We start from the raw sequence: 19,042 nt of genomic DNA, 5'->3' as shown, positions 1-19,042 counted from the left end.
ATCAGTAAAGACATTACACATCAAATCAATTGGGAAATGTATTTCAATGTACTTTATTTTTGTTTCAATGAGAATTTTCCTTTATCATTTTCTCAAATTCTGTTACCTCGCAGGATCCTAAGAACTCATAGCTACTACCATAGCCAAACAAATTATAGTAGTAAAAGGCAATTAGGTCTCGTGTTTGCCAGTTCTGAACTAACAGTAGTAGCTTCCTGGAGCATAATGCTTATAAGGACTGTGAGGCACAGACGAGGATTTGCCAAGGCTTGGAAGGAAAGTATACCACAGTTAATTAGCAATGTCTTTCATGGGCAGGGGAAGGGGAATTGTTTACACTTGTGTCAAATACAGTATTTGTAATTTCAGAGTATGCAGGTAGGCTTCTAACATTAAGATAGCAAAATAAATCCACCATCTTTAAAAGTAGGTTTTAGGTTACAGATACAAATGATAAAACACATTTTGAGATTTCAGTCTGTAAGATGATTTCTGATCCGAAAAGGGGTTATCCAAAATTAGAGCTCCACCCCAGAGAAAACCTACTTGCACTTTAAAGTAACTTAGTACAATAGGGTAAATATAGGGGTTTTGAAACCAAGTGAACCAAACAGTGTTTATTCAGGCCATAATTCAAATTACTGACCTTCTAGCACTCACAAAAACTCCTTAAGAGTGCTGGGACTTGCACCCTAAGGACAAAATGAAAAATATCAATCAAGCACATGAAAGCATAAAGCTATATTCTGCTGCTTTGTTTATATAAGTGCTGCATTTAAGTTATATTTAAAATGAAGGCACTACATTAACATAGGTGGAAACTGGTCTACCCTGAGAACATATGACCTATTTGAATTTGAATAAACCCACAAATTCATAAATAATTATATTTAAAAGTCACTTCACCTAAAATAATTCCTAAGTTGCCTTACACAGGATTTGTGAAAAACCCAAGGTGCATATAATAATGGCAAAAGCCTTAGATTTCAGAAAAATTCAATTACCCAGCAAAAGGAAAACAAACAGCAACAACAAAAAAATCCCAAGAGTATCTATTAGTCCTACCTACTCAGTTTGTTCACAAAATAATAAAACTGATGGCATTTGAGTACACATGAAGTAAAAAAGTACAGTTTTACATCTAGAATATAGCAGATGTTCAATAAATATTTGGTGAATGAATGAGTCTTATTTTTAGTTTATTTTAAATGTTTACACTTTCAGACAAAATAAAACACATGTAAGGTTCTGAGCCTAAAATCTCATAGTATGGCTCATCTACAACTGTGGAGGTAAATATGCCCTCTTCTAACCACTGTAAGTCTGAAAACCTCAACTATCCATTCTTACCTAAGAAGTCAGATGAAACAAAATAAAACAAAAGATATGATAAAGTCAATGAATTGTTAAAAAAAACAAGTTCACAGACTTCACTTATAGGTGAACCCTTATGTATTATAATTATTTTTATATATATCTACCAAAGATTGGAAAGTTAATAACATTAATTGACCCCGTGTTATATGTATTATTTTAAATATTTTACATGAATCACCTCATTTAATTTTCCCAGTAATGCTAAACAATACTATTATCATCTTTATTTAATAAGCAAACTGAGGCTCAAAAGAGGTAGCAGAGCCAATGTTGCCAACAGATCTAAGGTATTTATTCATTCATTCAACAAATATTAATTAGCAACTTTGTGTACCACATGCCAGGGACTTTTCTAAACACTAGGAAATACAGTAATAAAGAAGACAGAGTCTCTACTCGCCACAGTGCACAGTCTATAGAAGAAATAGAAGATAACTTTGCAATATTAACATCAACTAGTTAAAAGTATAATGAATAAAATAAAAAAAAGAGTAAGGGAATAGAAGGATATGGATGAGAAGTAGGTGCTCTTTTAGGTAATAGCTTTGCTTTACTATTTCTCAAATACCTCCTCAGGAAGGAAGAAAAATTACTGAGAAAATAAGATCCAATGATGAAGACAGTAAAAACATTATAAGTAGACTTAAAAATTCAGAGCATAGTAGGCTGATGCCACCTAATAGAGAGCCAGCCCCAAAAGCATATACAGCATTAAAACAGCATATAAAAAGTGACATTCAGGAAGATTATCTTGAAATGGTCAAATAAAAATGTAAAAATTATATTCAGTATAACATTTAAAAAGTCATCAAAATGGTTAATTTCTATATATTAAGGGTAAATTTCAGTGAACTGATGAATTCACTTACTTAGCACAACTCATTATCAATAGTGTAAACAAAAAAAAATGTTACTTTCCATAAAATATCTACAAGGGAAGAACACTAAACACATACCTTATCTTGTACTTTGAATAGCCAATCTCACTTTACTCTAGTAAGACTGGCATTATTCTAATCGCCCAATTAATAAATAGATAATTTATCTTAGGTCATACTATAAGAACTGGGACTTATAGGACTCTTTGACTATAAAAATGCTAGTTTGATTTAATACTACACCATAATCCCTCATCCTCAGATGGAAAATAGAATTACATCCCACAGAGCAGCTCACTATCACTACTAGTTATTAAGAGAATAATAATTTTAATATATGATGGAATGATATCATCCCAGGAAACTCAGAGGTTCTTTAAATCAAAGTTATCACAGGACTAAAAATTCAAAGATGGAAAGACTATGAACTGAACACAGAATGTGCCTCCACTTTTTCCCCTAAATCCCCCTAAAACAATATAAAAGGTTTTTTGTTTTTTGGGGTTTTTTTTAGGAGAAGGGGCACATAAACTTAGAAGGTCAAAACAAAAAAAAAAAAGACAGAGACAATAGCTATAAAGTTTTGGAAACTGGAAAACAGACAAATAGTAATGGATAGAGCACATATAAGAAAGTGGAAACCTAAGTTAGCAAATGGATAGCTATCAAGTAAGACAACTAGTATTAGTGAACCCCAGAAAGACTCAAGAATTGAGAGCACCAAAAATTTCTGAAGTGGGGGGTTAAAAGCTGAACTAAAGAGAGAAAAAATAGCTGCAAATCTGTTTAAGAAGCATCTAGATCCTTAGCTAGCTATTCTCCCTCACTTGAAAGGAAGGCTATGAATTTATTCTCCTAAAGATAACTGAATCCATGAATATCTGATGATACCTGGCATAGTCGAGCAGGGCAGATACTGTACTGAAAATGTATGGGTTAAATAAAGTCTCCACAATGAATGGTGAGCCTACCCAGCCCTTTCCCTCCACTAACTTCCCAAACACTGGAGCCTGGCTTATACAACTCAAGGTATGGAATATTCTTCTCTGGGCAATCTTACCAGTCTAAGAAAAAGCCCTAAAGAGAGTAACAACTGGTAGGGGTGAAGGGGTAGTGAGTATTCCTCAACAAAACAGCCCAGCTAGGTCAATCTACAATGAAAAATCACTATTCACATGTCCCAACCATACATAGAGAGCTTTCTATCATCTTTTTAGTGCCTACTTTCATATATAAGCAGAAAGCCAGATACTTAAGGCAAATGAAATAAAAAAGATCAAAATAAATAGAAAAAAGGAACTTACATGCAAGCTAGAGAAAATGAAACAAAATATTAAAAAAGTTTATCATGGATGGTGTGGTGGCTCATGACCACTAATCCTAGCACTCTGGGAGGCCAAGGCAGATAGACTGCTTGAGTTCAGGAGATTTTTTGTTGTTTTGTTTTGAGACAGAGCCTCAAGCTGTCACCCTGGGTAGAGTGCTGTAGCATCACAGCTCACAGCAACCTCCAACTCCTGGGCTCAAGTGATTTTTCTGCCTCCACCTCCCAAGAAGCTGGGACTACAGGCGGCCGCCACAATGCCTGGCTATTTTTTGGTTGCAGCCATCATCGTTGTTTGGTGGGCCTGGGCTGGATTCAAACCTGCCAGCTCAGGTGTATGTGGCTGGCGCCTTAGCCGCGTGAGCCACAGGCACCAAACTGAGTTCAGGAGTTTTAGACCAGCCTGAGCCAAGAGGAAGACCCCGTCTCTACTAAAAATAGAAAGAAAAAAATACAAAAAGTACTTGGGTGATGTGGCAGGTGCCTACAGTCCCAGCTACTCAGGAGGCTGACGCAAGCAATGGAGCAAACTCCATTGCTCAAACCATGAGATGTGACGCCATGGCACTCTACCCAGGGTGACAAAGTGAGACTCTGTCTCCAAAAATAAATAAATAAATAAATAAAAATCATGAATATCATGAGGTAAGAGAATACAATGATTATATGAAAGAGCAGGAAGCTATTTAAAAAAAAACAAGCTTTTAAAGAACAAGAGTTACTAGAAATTTAAAGAATGAGAGCAAAAATAAATTCCACAAAATGAAGTTAAATGATGAGAAAAATATTTACAGAGCATTTACTATGTGCCAGGCTCTATTTTAAGTTTTTCATATGTTATTTCATCAAATGAATGACACCCAAAACCCATAAAATAATATTGTTTTCCCTGTCTTACAGATGAGAAAACTTAGGTATAGAGTTTAGTTTTCTCAGCCACATAGCTAGTAAGTGGTAAAAGACAGAATTTGAATCCAGGAAGTGTGTTCTGACATACCAGCTTTTAATCATTGTACTAGTGTAGGGAAAAAATGAAGAAAAAAAAAAAAGAAAGAAAAGAAAATGGGAATGAGAAAAGATAAGAAAATTAAAGGATCAATCCAGACAATTCATGAGGTGAATAGTAGGTGATCCAAAGAGGAAACAGAGAAATATATAAAATATCCCCCAAATTTCATAGAATTGAAGAATGTAAGTGTCCAGAATAAAAGGGCCCACTGAGAACACAAATTAATGGGTAATAAAGACCCACACCAAAGAACATTACCTTGAAATTTCAGAACTCTGAAAGTTACTAAACATTTTCAAAGAGAAAAATAAGATCCGAAACGAGAATGGCATTGGGCTTCCCTAAAGCAACACTGGAAGTCAGAAGCCAACAGATCAGACTTTCAAAATTCACAGAGAAAATGATTTCCAGGCTTGACACCCATAGCTAAGTGGTGAGGGCACCGGTCACATACATGAAGGCTGGTGGGTTCAAACCCGGCCCAGGCCAGCTTAACAACAACAACTTGGAGCCTATAGCTCAGCAGCTAGGGCACCAGCCACACACCCCAGAGGTGGCGGGTTCGAATCTAGCCTGGGCCTGCCGACCAACAATGACAACAACAACCAAAAATGGCCAGGCGTTGTGGCAGGCGCCTGTAGTCCCAGCTACTAGAGAGGCTGAGGCAAGAGAATCAGTTAAGCCCAAGAGTTTGAGGTTGCTGTGAGCCGTGATGCCATGGCCACTCTACCCAGGGCAACAGCTTAAGGCTCTGTCTCCAAAAAAAAAAAAATAATAATAACCGGGCATTGTGCTGAGTGCCTATAGTCCCAGCTACTCAGGAGGCTGAGGCAAGAGAATCGCTTAAGCCCAAGAGTTTGAGGATGCTGTGAGCTGTGACGCCACAGCACATTACCAAGGGCGACACAGTGAGACTCTGTCTCAAAACAAAACAAAGAAAATTATTTCCAACCTAGAATACTTTACTGAAAATACCAAGAAAGTGGGAGTGTAGAATAAAGAAATTTGCAGCCACCAGGCAAGATCTCAAGAAATTTACTTTCCATCCAACCATACACCAGGAAGCTACTGTAGAATATGCTCTAACAAATGAGTAATAAACTAACAAAGAGGAAGATCAGAATAATGGTAAAGGGAGATCCTAGATAGGTAAGTATGCAATAAGCCTAGTGTGGGAAGACAGAGGGTTCTAATAACATGAAATTGACAAAATACTGATGACTTGGCCGTACTTAGAGAACAATGTAGGAAAGAATAGCATACAAAGAACTTTAAAACGATGACAATTATTTACTCATGGTCTTCCTTTCTTCTATGAAACACCTGACAACTTTATTACTTTGGCAAAGCAAAAACTCAGTTCTTACAAATATAGGTTAATATTTTTTTCCAAACGGCATTACAATTATAAAATAGAGCACAATTCTTTGAAGTAATTAAGAGATCTGATAGCTATGTCATCTTAGGCAAGTCATTTAGCATCACTAAGCCTCATCTACAAAAAGCACAATAATACCTATCCCAAAGCTTTATGTGCAGAATAAAAATAAGAGATGTAAACATTCCCAGCATAATGCCAAGCACATAGTAAGCACTCAGTGCATGTTTATTAAATCTGAATCATATTGTGTGAAAAGAACAATTGGGAGGAAGAGACTCCCTCCAACACGTACCTTCTGTGTTGTTGTGTTTGTTGTCTGTGTTGATGGTTTAGTGAAGGTTATTTTCACAGGAGACATGTGGGGTGGTAAGGAGTTGGCAATGCTCTGCATGATGTTGCTCATCTTGGGACTACCGCTCACAGGCACAGTGATCGTCTTTGAAACAGGAACAACAGCCTTTGGAACTTCCTTTAGGACAACAGGAGAGGAGCTAGAAGAGTTTGTTCGCCTTCGTTTTCTGGGTTTTTCCTCTTCATCTGAACAGCTAACGCCTGAAGGGCAAGAATAATACTGCTATATTTACCAAACGAATCTTGTGTTTTATAGTTTATTTATTTATTTTTTTTTTGCAGTTTTTGGCCGGGGCTGGGTTTGAACCCGCCACCTCCGGCATATGGGGCCGGTGCCCTACTCCTTTGAGCCACAGGAGTGCCCTATAGTTTACTTTTTAAAACCTTTGTGTCATCAAGTAATCCTTGACCTCATGCCCTAACACCCAGTAAGTCCTATCAATCCTTCCTCAAAGAAGTGGTCTCTGACTATCTTTCCTCCTTTTTTAAAAAACTCTGCCCCATGTCAGGTCTTATCTCTTGCCTGTATTTTAGCAACAATCCCCTAAAAGATGTCCATGCTTTCAGTTTCTCCACTTCTATTCTACCCTCTACTCCATTACTAGTTATAATAACTTTGCATCTAATCATATCAATGTGCTACCTAAAATCCTTTAGTAGTTTTTATCTCCCTACAAGATGAGACCCAAAATCATTTTCATACCATTCAAGAACTCATTTCTTTCCAAGTATACAATACCGTGCTGCACCCAACCCTTGGCAGCCCTATGTATCTTGGCATGCTGACTGCTCACCATTCCCCAGAGCCCACCTTACCACGTTCTATCCATCTCTGGGTATCCTTATACTTTGTTCTTTGGAGAATTCCACCTATCATCAATGAACTCTTCATCACCATGTGATCATAATCCTGCAAACCACCTCTTCAATGAGGCTTTTCTTTATTCCTCTAAGCAAAACTAATCCATGTCTCCCCTGAGCTTATAAAGCACTTTGTATATTCTCTTCTATACCACTTACCACATGGCAATGGAACTGTTTGTCTGCACCTTCTCCCACTATTAAAGGGCTTCCAAAGGGCATTGACTAAGTCCTATTGGTTTGTTTCCCCAGTATAGTCCCTTTTATAGAATAAAAAGTTAGATGAATATATGTTATATTTCATACTAATGCTGTTTGTGTGACTTCTGAGTATGAAGAAATAAACTTCCTATTATTTAAAACTATACATCATGTGAAATGGTTTCTTCATGTTTGGGATGCTCTTTCAATGTTTAAAAAAATGATCAAAAAAACAGGTCCCCACAGTTATTTTAAAAGACAGCCTTGGTTAAATCTATAGAAATCAGATATTAACTTAATTGGAAGTCTCAGATTCTCAGTTATTTCTTTATGAACTAATGCCTCAATTGTTTTTACAGACTTTTAAAAAAAAAATCAAGTAAGAAACATAAAACATAACAGCCTACATAAGAAATCTCTACAAAAAAGACATAAAAAAATTACAGAGCATGTCTCATGGACATGGTAATAAATGTAATAATTCCTACGCCTTCAATTGTTAAACTTTAATTTAAACAGGGCTAACAATGACCTAAAATCATGACTCTGTAACACAGCAAACTTTGCTTCTAAAAGTTACAAAGAAATTAAGTTTATAGCTATACTGTGAAAAAAATGAAAATCAAATATTAATGATCTCTGGTTGATAGTAAAAGCAAAGCAAAAAATTAAATTAAAAACAAAATTTAAAAAGAATCTGGCTTCCTCAGTTTCTGTCTTGTTTCTTCTCTTACCATGTGATCTCTTTGTATACACCTGTTCCCCTTCCACTTTCCACCATGAGTTGAGGCAACATAAGGTCCCCACCAGACGCAGCTGCCTAATCTTGGAATAATAACTCAACTTACCAGCCACCAGAATCATGACCCAAACAAACCTCTTTTCTTTATAAATTAAACAAATGAAATAAAATTTAATATAAAATAAAAAACACTGACATAACAGAAATTAAAAACAAAAATAAATGAACTGAACATCCAACTGCTTCATAAGATAGAACCAAGGAGTTAAAAACAGCAAAGTAAAAAAACTTCAACAAATTAGTCAACTAGGTAAAAGATAGACTCTCTAGAATGTTTCACTGAATCTAACAGTTGGATGATATGTTATATAAGATAATTTAAGAAACTACTACAAAGATTACCATTATAGGAGTAAACATTGAATAAATCACATGAGCAATTCTTTCAGTTTCTATTTACAACATTTCTATTCTATGACAATCAAAAAAGTGATTTCGTGAAGGACTGCACTGTTCATAAGCAGATTCCCCATAGAAAACAAAAAAAAATCATTTCTCTAACCCCAGAACTGATTAAAAAGCAATATATACCTAGTCATATGTAAAGAAAGGAATTCTATAGAACCTTCAAAAACTAACTACTGCTAATACCTAGTAGACCAATGATTTAATCCAGGAAGACAGATCTAATCAGGACTATACTGAAGTAGTTAGCCAAGAGGGCCCTGATAACAGAGTATCACTTACTTTTGACATAAACAGTACTTCCACTTGGCAAGACAACTACATTGGAGGCAGGACTGGCAGGTCTTGGAGACTTAACCGTTGCTATGCTGCCACTTGGAACAGGGATAGAGGTTGGGGTTGACGTGGTACTTGTGTAGGAATAGCAAACCACTACTGAAGGAACGATAGAAAAGTTTGCTGTTAACTTTCACCAAAACTGTCCAGGCATACAGAAAAATTATTTTCATTGAAGGCCAATTTTAACATTTTCATGTGATCAGAAGTTACAGGCCAGTACTAGGTATTAGTTCTACCAGTTAAAAGGTATTAATAACCTTTCCTGAAAATCAGCGTTTAAATGGGCTTTCCCTATAACGGCTTGTCTACAGGTGACATTGCCAATGGAGAAGAACTCAGTTACAAAGAAATCAGGCTTAAACCTATACTGAGAAAAATGAAAATCATTTTTCATTCATGGCAGAGTTGGACAACGGGCACACATTAGTATTTCCTTTTATACTAACAGCACCAATGATGGGATGATGGATAATTTTTCCCTGACCACAGCAATTTCCTATGTGGCCACTAGGGAAGAATCAAGGTGAAGTTCTTTTATATAAACCAACTCACTGGCCATTTGCCATCCAAGCAGCACAACAATAACTCAACTAAAATAATGACAAATTTCAACCTTCCATTCAAAGAAATACAGCTCACCAACAGCCAGAATAGCTTATAGGCACCATGCACAATGCTAAATCCTTTCCACACAGTTTCTCACAATATCACAACCTCATTTTCAAAAATGAAGAACCCAAGGCTCACAGAAGCTAAGACTCACTGGAGGTCACATAGCTAGAAAATGACAAAGTATGATTAAAACATGTATTTGACTAGTGGAAAGCCTACATTCTTTCCACTGTATAAGAGATCTGTTAGGTGGAAAGGTAAAAAAGTAGAAAGAGAAAAAAGATGCCTCTCCAACAACGAAGGAAACAGGAACTCAATGTAGGCCAAGTATGCACAGAGATAACTGCCTTCCTCCAAAAATAACTTCCCTCAGCCTAAAACACAGCCTGGCATGCATGAAAAGAGTACCTCACTTTGCTCCACAGCCCATTGCTAGGCAAGAAGAGACAATTCCCCAGAGTAATCTGACAAATGCATTATTTTCAAGGTCATGTTTATGTAACACCAAACTAAACTACTGGAGTCAATCCAAACATGCTCTTTCAAATTTAATATTCTTGATGAGAAAGAATTCAAGGATTTTTAAAGCATGTGTTTATCACTAGATTAAGTAATGGTAAGTCTTTCTGCCAGGTAATGGATTCAGCACATTGGCTAGAACAGAATAGTAGTACTGTATCACTGATTCCAGAAAAGGAAACCTGAGCTTTATTTTCTAAAGCTATCAGTTCAGTCTTTTTTTAGCAGCTAAATGATTTCTGTCATTTTATTTTCTAATGTCATCCATTAAGGCCCTCTATTCGCTTCTAACAGAATATACAGATATCAAAAATTCATTCTAAGATTTTTATAATTTTGTGATTAACATAATTCATGCTTTCACAAAAGGAAGATTTAATTTTGTCTGAGACTGAAAACCTGACAGTTTCTACTTTCAGAATCAGAGCTGCCCACTATGTTTTATACCTTTAAACACTAGGATAAAGTTCGAAAAGTAAGACAACTTTTCTTGATGATTCTGAGAAAAGTAATCTATAACACAAAAATATTTTTTTACTCACCTTCCTTGCTTCCTGTTTCTGCAGGCATTGGAAGAGATGCATTGTGCTGGATAGCTGCATTGGCAACAGCATTGGCTGTTACGGTGAAGGCAGTTTGGGGAACTAGCCGGGGCATCAATGGCACCAATCGCCGACCTTCAATGGACCATTCTGAAGAGCTATTAGGTCCAGACATACTAAACAAAAAAGAAAGCACTGCTACAAGGGTTCGCAATGGCTAAAAATAAATTGAATATGTTTTCTCAAATAAATAAAACTTTTAAAATTATAAAAGTGCCCTCAGTGAATAAGAGAGACTTTATTTTAAGCAAGCCAGATCAAAATTATAAATAATTAGATTCAAGAAATGTGTCACATACACTTAGGTTCTTACACATTTGTTTTTGTAATTTGAATCTCATAATGAAGCATAATGAAAAGTATAAAAAAATTTCCAGTACCTTCTAAATAAACATGGGCTTTGGTTTCATTAATTTAAATCTTCTATCATTAATTAAAACCAGTATTTCTACTAACTTTTAGAACTTGATTTTGTAATTAAACCAAGAAAGTAAAAAGCATTCATACTTTTAAAAATCTTATTTTCCTTAATAATTAAGGATGGAATTCATTGAACCTTTGTAAAATTACCTAACTGCCTGCATGGCCAGAGGTTCTAAGGCTTTCAAACAAGGGCAACTGAGGCAGTAAACGAGGGGAACTAGATAGTAAAAGATAGACAGCTGTATATATAATAGCAGTGTCATTAATAAAGTATAATATGATTACCCTTGTTAAAAATAGACTAGGTCTGAGGACAGTGAAAAAACCTGCCACTACTTCATTTTTACTTATTTATTCATTCTTCACTAAGAAGGATTTGAGGCAATTAGACTGTCTCTAAGCAGAAGGTACTCCCAGTTTCTTTACCCTAAATTTCTTGAGCAAATTTTATCTAGAAATTCAACCAGAGGTTGAAATATTAAAAGGTAGTTGTTCTTTCTCTTGATATGATTCCATGAAAGACCCTAACTAATGATTAGTGTCAAAGCTCCAAATTCACCCCAAAACAATCTCTTCACAAAATCAGAAATATTTCTGCACTTTTTTGGAAACCATTAAACTCTACAAGTCGATTTAAAGACTCTGTATGTCCACTGATCTTTCAGATTTAGATGGAGTATACAAAAGCCCTTGTTGGTAGACAGTGGAATAATAATTATGATCATGATGGTGGTAATGATAACAGATAACATTAAGCACTCACTATATGTCAAGCACTATTAAACATTTTCCACGTATTAACTCTCAATAATCCTTTAAAGTTGGAAGTATCATTACTTCCTCTTTATAGATGAGAAAACTGAGTCACAGAGGAGTTAAATAACTTGCCTAAGGTCACACAAGTAATAGATGTTTTCTTCAACAAGCATATTATCATGCTACTGAAATTATCTGTCACACCTGTCTAACTTTTGCCTTTGATTTATATAAACCATTTGGGCACTGCTGTCAAATTTCACTAAATAGAATAAAAGACTTTTACAACTTAAGAAGGATTTAAGTTCAGCTCAGCACGGAATTTCTAGGAGCTGATGAATACAAGTGGGTTATGGTAGAAAATCTGTAAATTCCTTCATGATTCAACATAGAAAATATTCTACCTAAGAAAAGGAAAATAAGTATTCTTAAAACCCCAAAAATTCTCACAAGTCTCCAAATTGATGCTAGTCTGAAACAGAGAATGGTACAAATGAGAGATAGGAAAGGGCTATAACTAACTGTTAGAGGAAAAAATTCTAAAAGCTATTCAGAATATTTTTTTGTTTACTCCTATCTGCCTATCATTTGATTAGAGTATCACTAGTAAACTTGCGTGGTGAAAGCCTACCACAAAAATAAAATCATGTCTACACTTACCTGGTACATTGTTTAAATGGTAGCAGAAATTATGGAAGATTGCTAATCAGAAGCACATGAATATATGCTATTGAGAAGACAAAATTTGCAGTGCAAAAGACACAACTGCAACTTTTAGAAGATCTATAAATCTTCCAAATTTCCACTCATGCAAACATGCTCAAACTTTCTTTTTAAGTAAGTGAAAAATCAAATAGCATATTAGAATTAGGTAAAAAAAAATTCTGTTTGCTTAGTATTAAAGGTATAAATATGCATTAGTTGCAGAAGTCATCTAAGCTAAATTTTACTGACTAAGCATTTTCCTTCAGGACTTCACTGGGATACTTCCGTATCAGGAGAGACTTAAGAATGCCTATTTATTCTAAGTGCAGCCTCTTTATTTAAACTAATTACGGCAAGGCAAATATTGCTTCAACCTCTTTTCTAAAGATGAAACTAATGAAACTACCTTGGTTCTCACATCCTTTGGTTGTACAAGGCATCAGTAAGAAATCCTCATCCCCATACAGAAACTCACATCCTGCCCTATAAATGTATGACTGATGGGGAAAGGGTTAATAAAACAGAAATTCTAGATAGCCACTTTCACTCTAGAGACAACGTGGATAAGAGTGGCCCAGGTAAAAAATCTGAAACTCCTTGACATACAAGGCTTCATTCAATACTGTAATATTCTGACAGAACTCAAAACTCATTAAGTAGCCTAGTTAGGCTTCAAGCCACACGCAAGGCTTTTCTTTGATCCCAGATACCCTGTTCCTTTTGTTTTCCCCTCCTTTGTGCTCAATCTTCTCATCACCTTTCAACCACATTCCTTCTGGCCTAAACTGCAATTTTGAGTTGGGGGAGGGAAGGGAAAAGAGAAAGGGAATGCAGTCAGTTCAGATGCATTCCTCTAGTTGTTTTTTCAGGCTCAGAGTATGAAGCCCTTCTACAGATTATCTTTGGAACTAGACTCTGCTGTTACTTCAGAGTGGAAGAGAGAAGAGGAGATGGAGAAAATGAGGGATCTACTCCTTCCTCACAAATCCCCACTTTCTGCCCTTGAGCTCAACAAGTAAATACAACATCTAGTGAAACAAAGATGATAGTATATAAAATAGTAAAGAAGTAGAGAAAAAACTAAAAAGTTTAAAATTATACATGGATGTAAACTCTTTTTAAAAAATGAAATTTCATGTATTAAGGAAATCAGAAAGAGGAGAAAACAAGAAGAAACACAGGCAGATAAAAGCCAACTCTCAATTATCCATGCTAATGGGAGAGAAGGGAAAGGGAGAGGTCAAATAGATTAAAGAAATTCATGCATGATCCAAAAATATTTTGGTAAACTTGTATATTCTCCCACCAAACCTTTTCCAGGACAACTAACATGTGGTAAAATGACTAAATTAAAATTTTCACCTCCTCTCCCTTCGTGCCCTCTGACTAGAGGCACTCCCAAGCAGCCAAATGGCTAAAGGGTGGGCAGTATTAGGAGGGAAAGGAAGGGGAGAGAAGGCAAAGCAAGAGGCATCGTTAATTCATGAACGGAATAATGTGCCTGAATAATTGAGAGCTTCAACTTGGAAATAAATACAAGAAAAAGCCTGAAATAATAATAGCCTATTTGCATACCTGTAACTTGGTCTTTCACCCAAATATAAGGATAAATTCATTCTTTAAAGGGGAAAAAAGGAAAAGGAGACTAAATAAATGTTATCCTTTAACTATGAAACTAATGCATCAACTTACAACTAGTTGCCCCACAATATTGTCCCAATGCTTCCAAGGTACTAATCTGTTTCTAAGTGCCTCTGAATGCAAACCATTATTTACTACTTTATTATCTAGCATATAAATTTCCTATTATTAGTTCTCAAATTAGAATCCAGGCTCATTTATCATTATTTCTAGAGCAACCGAATTCAAAAGTTCACAGCAAATAAAAGAAAAAACACATTAATATTTGAATGTTTCAACCATATTAGCCTGACAACTAAATACTGGTTCTAAGGGAAAATTTCCAAATTTCTACAGTGTGTACCTCCCACTGAAAGATCTCAAAATTCCATGATAAGCTAAATCTTTAAACTATGCTGAAAAGGCAGCATCCCATTTTATGTTAAGTAAAATGAGGGACAGTGAAGCACACAACATGAAGCTAATGGATCCTTAGTATCAAGTCAAATACTGCCACTCAGTTTAAAAATAGGCTTACGTTACCACATGGAAATGCACTGAATTTTTCCTTTAGTTTTATTTCACATTAAAACACAAAAATAAAAAACAAATGAATTATACTATAACATATTTTATGAAATGTTTCTATCACCTTACATTAAAATTTAAAGGATAATTCCTGTTCCTTTATCTTCTTTAGGCAGGACTATCTTTCACATGCACTCAATTAAGGCTTGATCCCTGCCCCTCAGTCTTCTACCATCCCCATAGGACAAAGAGTTATAATGATCTGAAAACAATTTATAAGAATTCTTTATCATTTTATTTTATTGACTTTTTAAAGTAAATTAAGGTATTGTTCTTGCTTCTTAAAAGCAGAACATCTATTTTTCACTTTTTTCTGAATCTCAAAATAGGTGAAATAATGACTCAGATATCAAAAAAAAGTTATAATACTTACTTATAAGGCGATATACATATCAAATACCATTACAAAGAACTCTAAGGGGCTGTCACTTTTAGGAAGTACACTATTTTGTTATTGAACTGTGCTTCAAGTAAGTGAATCATCTGCTAAATTGTGGTAGTCTTCAGTTAAACAGAGATTACATAGGAACAAGATTTGACCTGAGTACATAAAGCTCACCTAACCAAATGCAAAAAAACATAACCAACTGAACAAACAGTTAACACCATTTTTACATCTATGGTCAGGATCCCTGAGTATAGAGATGTTATTATTAAGATAAAAGACTCAGGAAGTTGCTACACAATAGGAAGACTGTTCAAAACTATGTCATACTACGTCATAAAAAATCAGGGGTGGTATGACTAATGGCTTACTTATGTGCAATTGTTGTTAACCGTTCATCGTTTACTGCTCTCCGAACTTCAGCACGGTGGCGTTCTGTTGAGATGCTATGAAAAAAAATAGCCATTATAGAACTCTGCCAAGCAGGCAGCTCTTTTCTATACTTTCATTAATGTTTAAGTCACCATTTTATTTGGGGAGAAGGGAGCAAAACTGCTTTGTGAAAAGATACAGATAAGAGCCTAATATATATCTTCATATGCTATAATGTCTTAGAAAAGGATTCATACTAATTCCGTTTAACTGTAGAAAGAATTAGTTGCAAATGAGAAACCACAGGAAGACAATTTCACCCTGATATCAAGGCATTTGTTCCAAATCTCAGAAATGTCAGACCATGGACAAGATTAGCAGAGCTTCCTGTTATCTAAACAAGCAAACAGACACTGAATGACCTCTTAATCATGACTGCTCAGAAGAGGATTCTGGTGCTCAGAAGAAAGTCTTCTGAGGTCCTTTCTAAAGCTTACAAGTCCCTAAGTTTATGTTCAGTGAATATAATAAAGCAATGAGAGTGGCAAGATAATCTGTTTCTTGTGACTATATGCCATGAAACTTAACACCAGGCTAATACTCCTTTATAACTGAACATTTCAGCTGTGTCTTCCACATTATATTATGTTACCAATAGTAAAAACATTGCTATGTTGATTATGATTAAATACATGTAAAGTTAATAATACTAAACAACTAAAAAAAGGCTGCACTCAGTCCATTCATAAATACTCAATAAAATGAGTACCATTCTTCCTATTGTGTTCTTCATTACTAAAACTAAATCTATACCATGAATTAAAACATTTAAGGGACAGAAAGCAGAATGTATAAGGAAACAAACAATAAACAAACAGAAAATATAACTTGATAACTATGAAAACAGTAATACTGAGAATTTGGCTTAATAATATCCCCATATTGATGTTAATTAAATAATACAAAAAGCCTCTTCCTATTTTCACTTAAAAAAAAGAATAGGACAAAACTGTTTTAAAAACTTTAATTAAAACAGAACATTTTCTGAGAAAGCTCAAGATGTTAGAAAGGATCAAAGCAAAAAAAAAAAATCAAGGAACACCTTTCACTAGAACTTTTCTGCTGGATTCAAATGCCACACTAACAGGAAGCTGAAGGGACAGGCTATGCTTAAGGGTATGACCATACAATCAGGACCCACTTATACAAATTAAGGTATCTTTTTTGCATCCCCTCTTCTCTCCAACAAATGCCACTCTAGATCTTCATACCCAGTTGCTGCCAGCTCTTTCTTCCTTCATTTATGTCATAAGCACTTCCTTTACCCAGGTGGCCCAAACTAAAACAATCTGCCTTAAATTCCTCTGATCAGATTACACAATAAATGGTTAAGTTATGCAATTTTCTGTAACAGAGCACACAACTGGGATGGGATCCCTAAACAACAACAGTTTGAACACCTTTATTCTTTTTTTTTTTTTTGAACACCTTTATTCTTAAACTTAATTTGAGAATGAAAAGTAAAATGAAATTTCTAGAATCACATCTCACAAACTTTTATGATAATTTACCTAAGAACTTTTGAGAGTTCTCCAAGAAGATCTTTCTTTTCCTTGGTGAGATCCCCCTGTGCCCGAAGTGCACTGATAACTCCAGCATATGCCTCCAATTCTAGAAGAAGAAAATTATTTAATCAAGATAGGCCTTTACTATTTTAATTCTATGGCTACATATAGTAAAACTTCAGGGGGAAAAAAAAAAACCTAAAAATAAATCAAATGCAAATATTGTTTTAAATTTCTTTCAAAACTTTTACCAGTAACAGAAAAAAAATGTGGCTTTTATAATATAATTTTATATCATTTTGTTTTTCATTGCTTTACAGAAGTCAGGTATGTCAAACATTTAGAGAGAAAAAATCTAACAGATTTTTTTTTCACACATGAAGACTGAAAAATATATAGCATATGAAATATATGCTACCAACAACTGGGAATGGACTCCAAGTGATGTAGTAAGGTTGACAGAAGTTTTTAGCACTATTGAAAGATACTTTAACCAACACTTAGGCCTAAGAATTCAAACTATATTTCACCTCCCTCCTGGATAGATGAGAATACTGAGTACCATGCAACCAAAAACATACTAGAACAAAAGATTCTGGCTCTAGCACTGCCACATTCTAGTTGGGTGACCTTAAGCAAGCCCTTTCTCATTTCTGAACCTGTTTCTTTACTTAGGAAGAACTTTGGAGTTACCTTTGAGAAGTAAGATCCTTTGTAGCTATAAAAAACTATCATCAAAATAACTAATAGGAAAAATGAAATGTTCTTACAGCAACCAGAACTTAATATACCGAATCTTGATACCAGACAGCTTCATACTCTCTGACAATTCTGAAATAAAAATGTCCATCCCTAGGATGAGTCAAACTACAAAGCCAAAAGCCATCAATAGCCTCCAATGAACCTTGCATGCCTCCTAGTGTAGCCCCAGTGTACTACCTTTAAGGTATCTCCTCCCACCTGTAATTTGCTTTGGCCAATCAGATGTTTGATAAGCACTTGCACACTGGGCCTGGCTCTCTTGGAACTCTGAAATCACCAGGCTGTAAAGAAGCCCAGAATGAAAGGCCACAGGAAGAGCTGAGTCTAGTCCCCAACTAAGCTACTAACTGAATGCCTGAGAAAGCTCAATCAAGACCAGCAACCCACACAACAGTAAACAATAATAATAGTTGTTGTTTTAAATACTTCAGTAAGAAACTGATATACCTGAGCAAAAGAGAACAAAAATAAACCTCCAGACTAGAGTTATCATCATACTTCACTTGCTATCTGCTAATTTGCTGTTTGCCAATGCCTGACACACAAGAGACAAAAAATGTGAGCTAAATAATGAACATGTGAGTGCGCCCTAAATCTAGATACTAGAGTAGCCTTATTATTAACACTTCTGACTGTCAAAGGAAGCTTCTTTCTACAAAAGAGTGGCCTGGTACATTGAATGTCTGGTCCAATTGAATTACCCTAAATGTATATATAAAGAGATATCCTGCATGCTCAATCTGTATTGTATACCATGGGGTCTTTCTTAAAGGACAAAGCTCTGCTGCCCCAAGTAGTAAAGGAAATACTTCCAGGAAACATTAAACTTTCATCAGACCCTGAACAGAGTTCAGAAAGGCACTAGGGATAACCAACTAAGAATTCACTATAATCTATGTTTATGCCTCCATTTGTGGAACATTTTATTCAACATATCAGTATTGAGTCCTATTATAAACACCAAAAGTCATGCTAAGTACTGCCCTCAAGGAGTTAACTCTTGAATGGAGAAGCTACAGTGAAACCAGTCATCAGACAATTATGATACAGTGTACATACAATGGTAAAGACATAGAGGAGAAACACATCATCCAGTCTGGAAGCATTGCTTTAATTAGAAAGAGAATTGTGCTCCAGGCAGGCAGGGGAGAAATGTAATGCAAATGTTAATGTGCAAATGTACAGAAGGAAACAGGTAAAAGAAC

The 19,042-nt window shown here is 35.4% G+C and overlaps 1 protein-coding gene across 4 annotated transcripts in view; it reads right to left on the bottom strand.

Annotated features, from left to right (window-relative positions):
• Nucleotides 1-19,042, bottom strand: part of EMSY (EMSY transcriptional repressor, BRCA2 interacting) — a 117,201-nt gene that overhangs the window by 92,607 nt on the left and 5,552 nt on the right. For 2 of the 4 annotated variants that reach the window (XM_053560532.1, XM_053560533.1), the window contains exons 3-7: nucleotides 17,082-17,181; nucleotides 15,510-15,584; nucleotides 14,121-14,162; nucleotides 10,602-10,777; nucleotides 6,262-6,521 (exon numbers count right to left, since the gene is read on the bottom strand). In XM_053560532.1, the coding sequence (XP_053416507.1) occupies nucleotides 6,262-6,521; nucleotides 10,602-10,777; nucleotides 14,121-14,162; nucleotides 15,510-15,584; nucleotides 17,082-17,181 (653 nt within the window). Of the gene's footprint in view, nucleotides 1-6,261; nucleotides 6,522-8,871; nucleotides 9,025-10,601; nucleotides 10,778-14,120; nucleotides 14,163-15,509; nucleotides 15,585-17,081; nucleotides 17,182-19,042 lie in introns of all 4 variants that reach the window. The other 2 variants (XM_053560531.1, XM_053560534.1) reach the window with 2 other exon arrangements.

Source organism: Nycticebus coucang, chromosome 14, assembly GCF_027406575.1.
Source record: "Nycticebus coucang isolate mNycCou1 chromosome 14, mNycCou1.pri, whole genome shotgun sequence".
Classification (NCBI taxonomy): domain Eukaryota; kingdom Metazoa; phylum Chordata; class Mammalia; order Primates; family Lorisidae; genus Nycticebus; species Nycticebus coucang.
The sequence above is the reverse complement of the archived record's forward strand: the minus strand, read 5'-3'. Positions and strand labels throughout refer to the sequence as shown.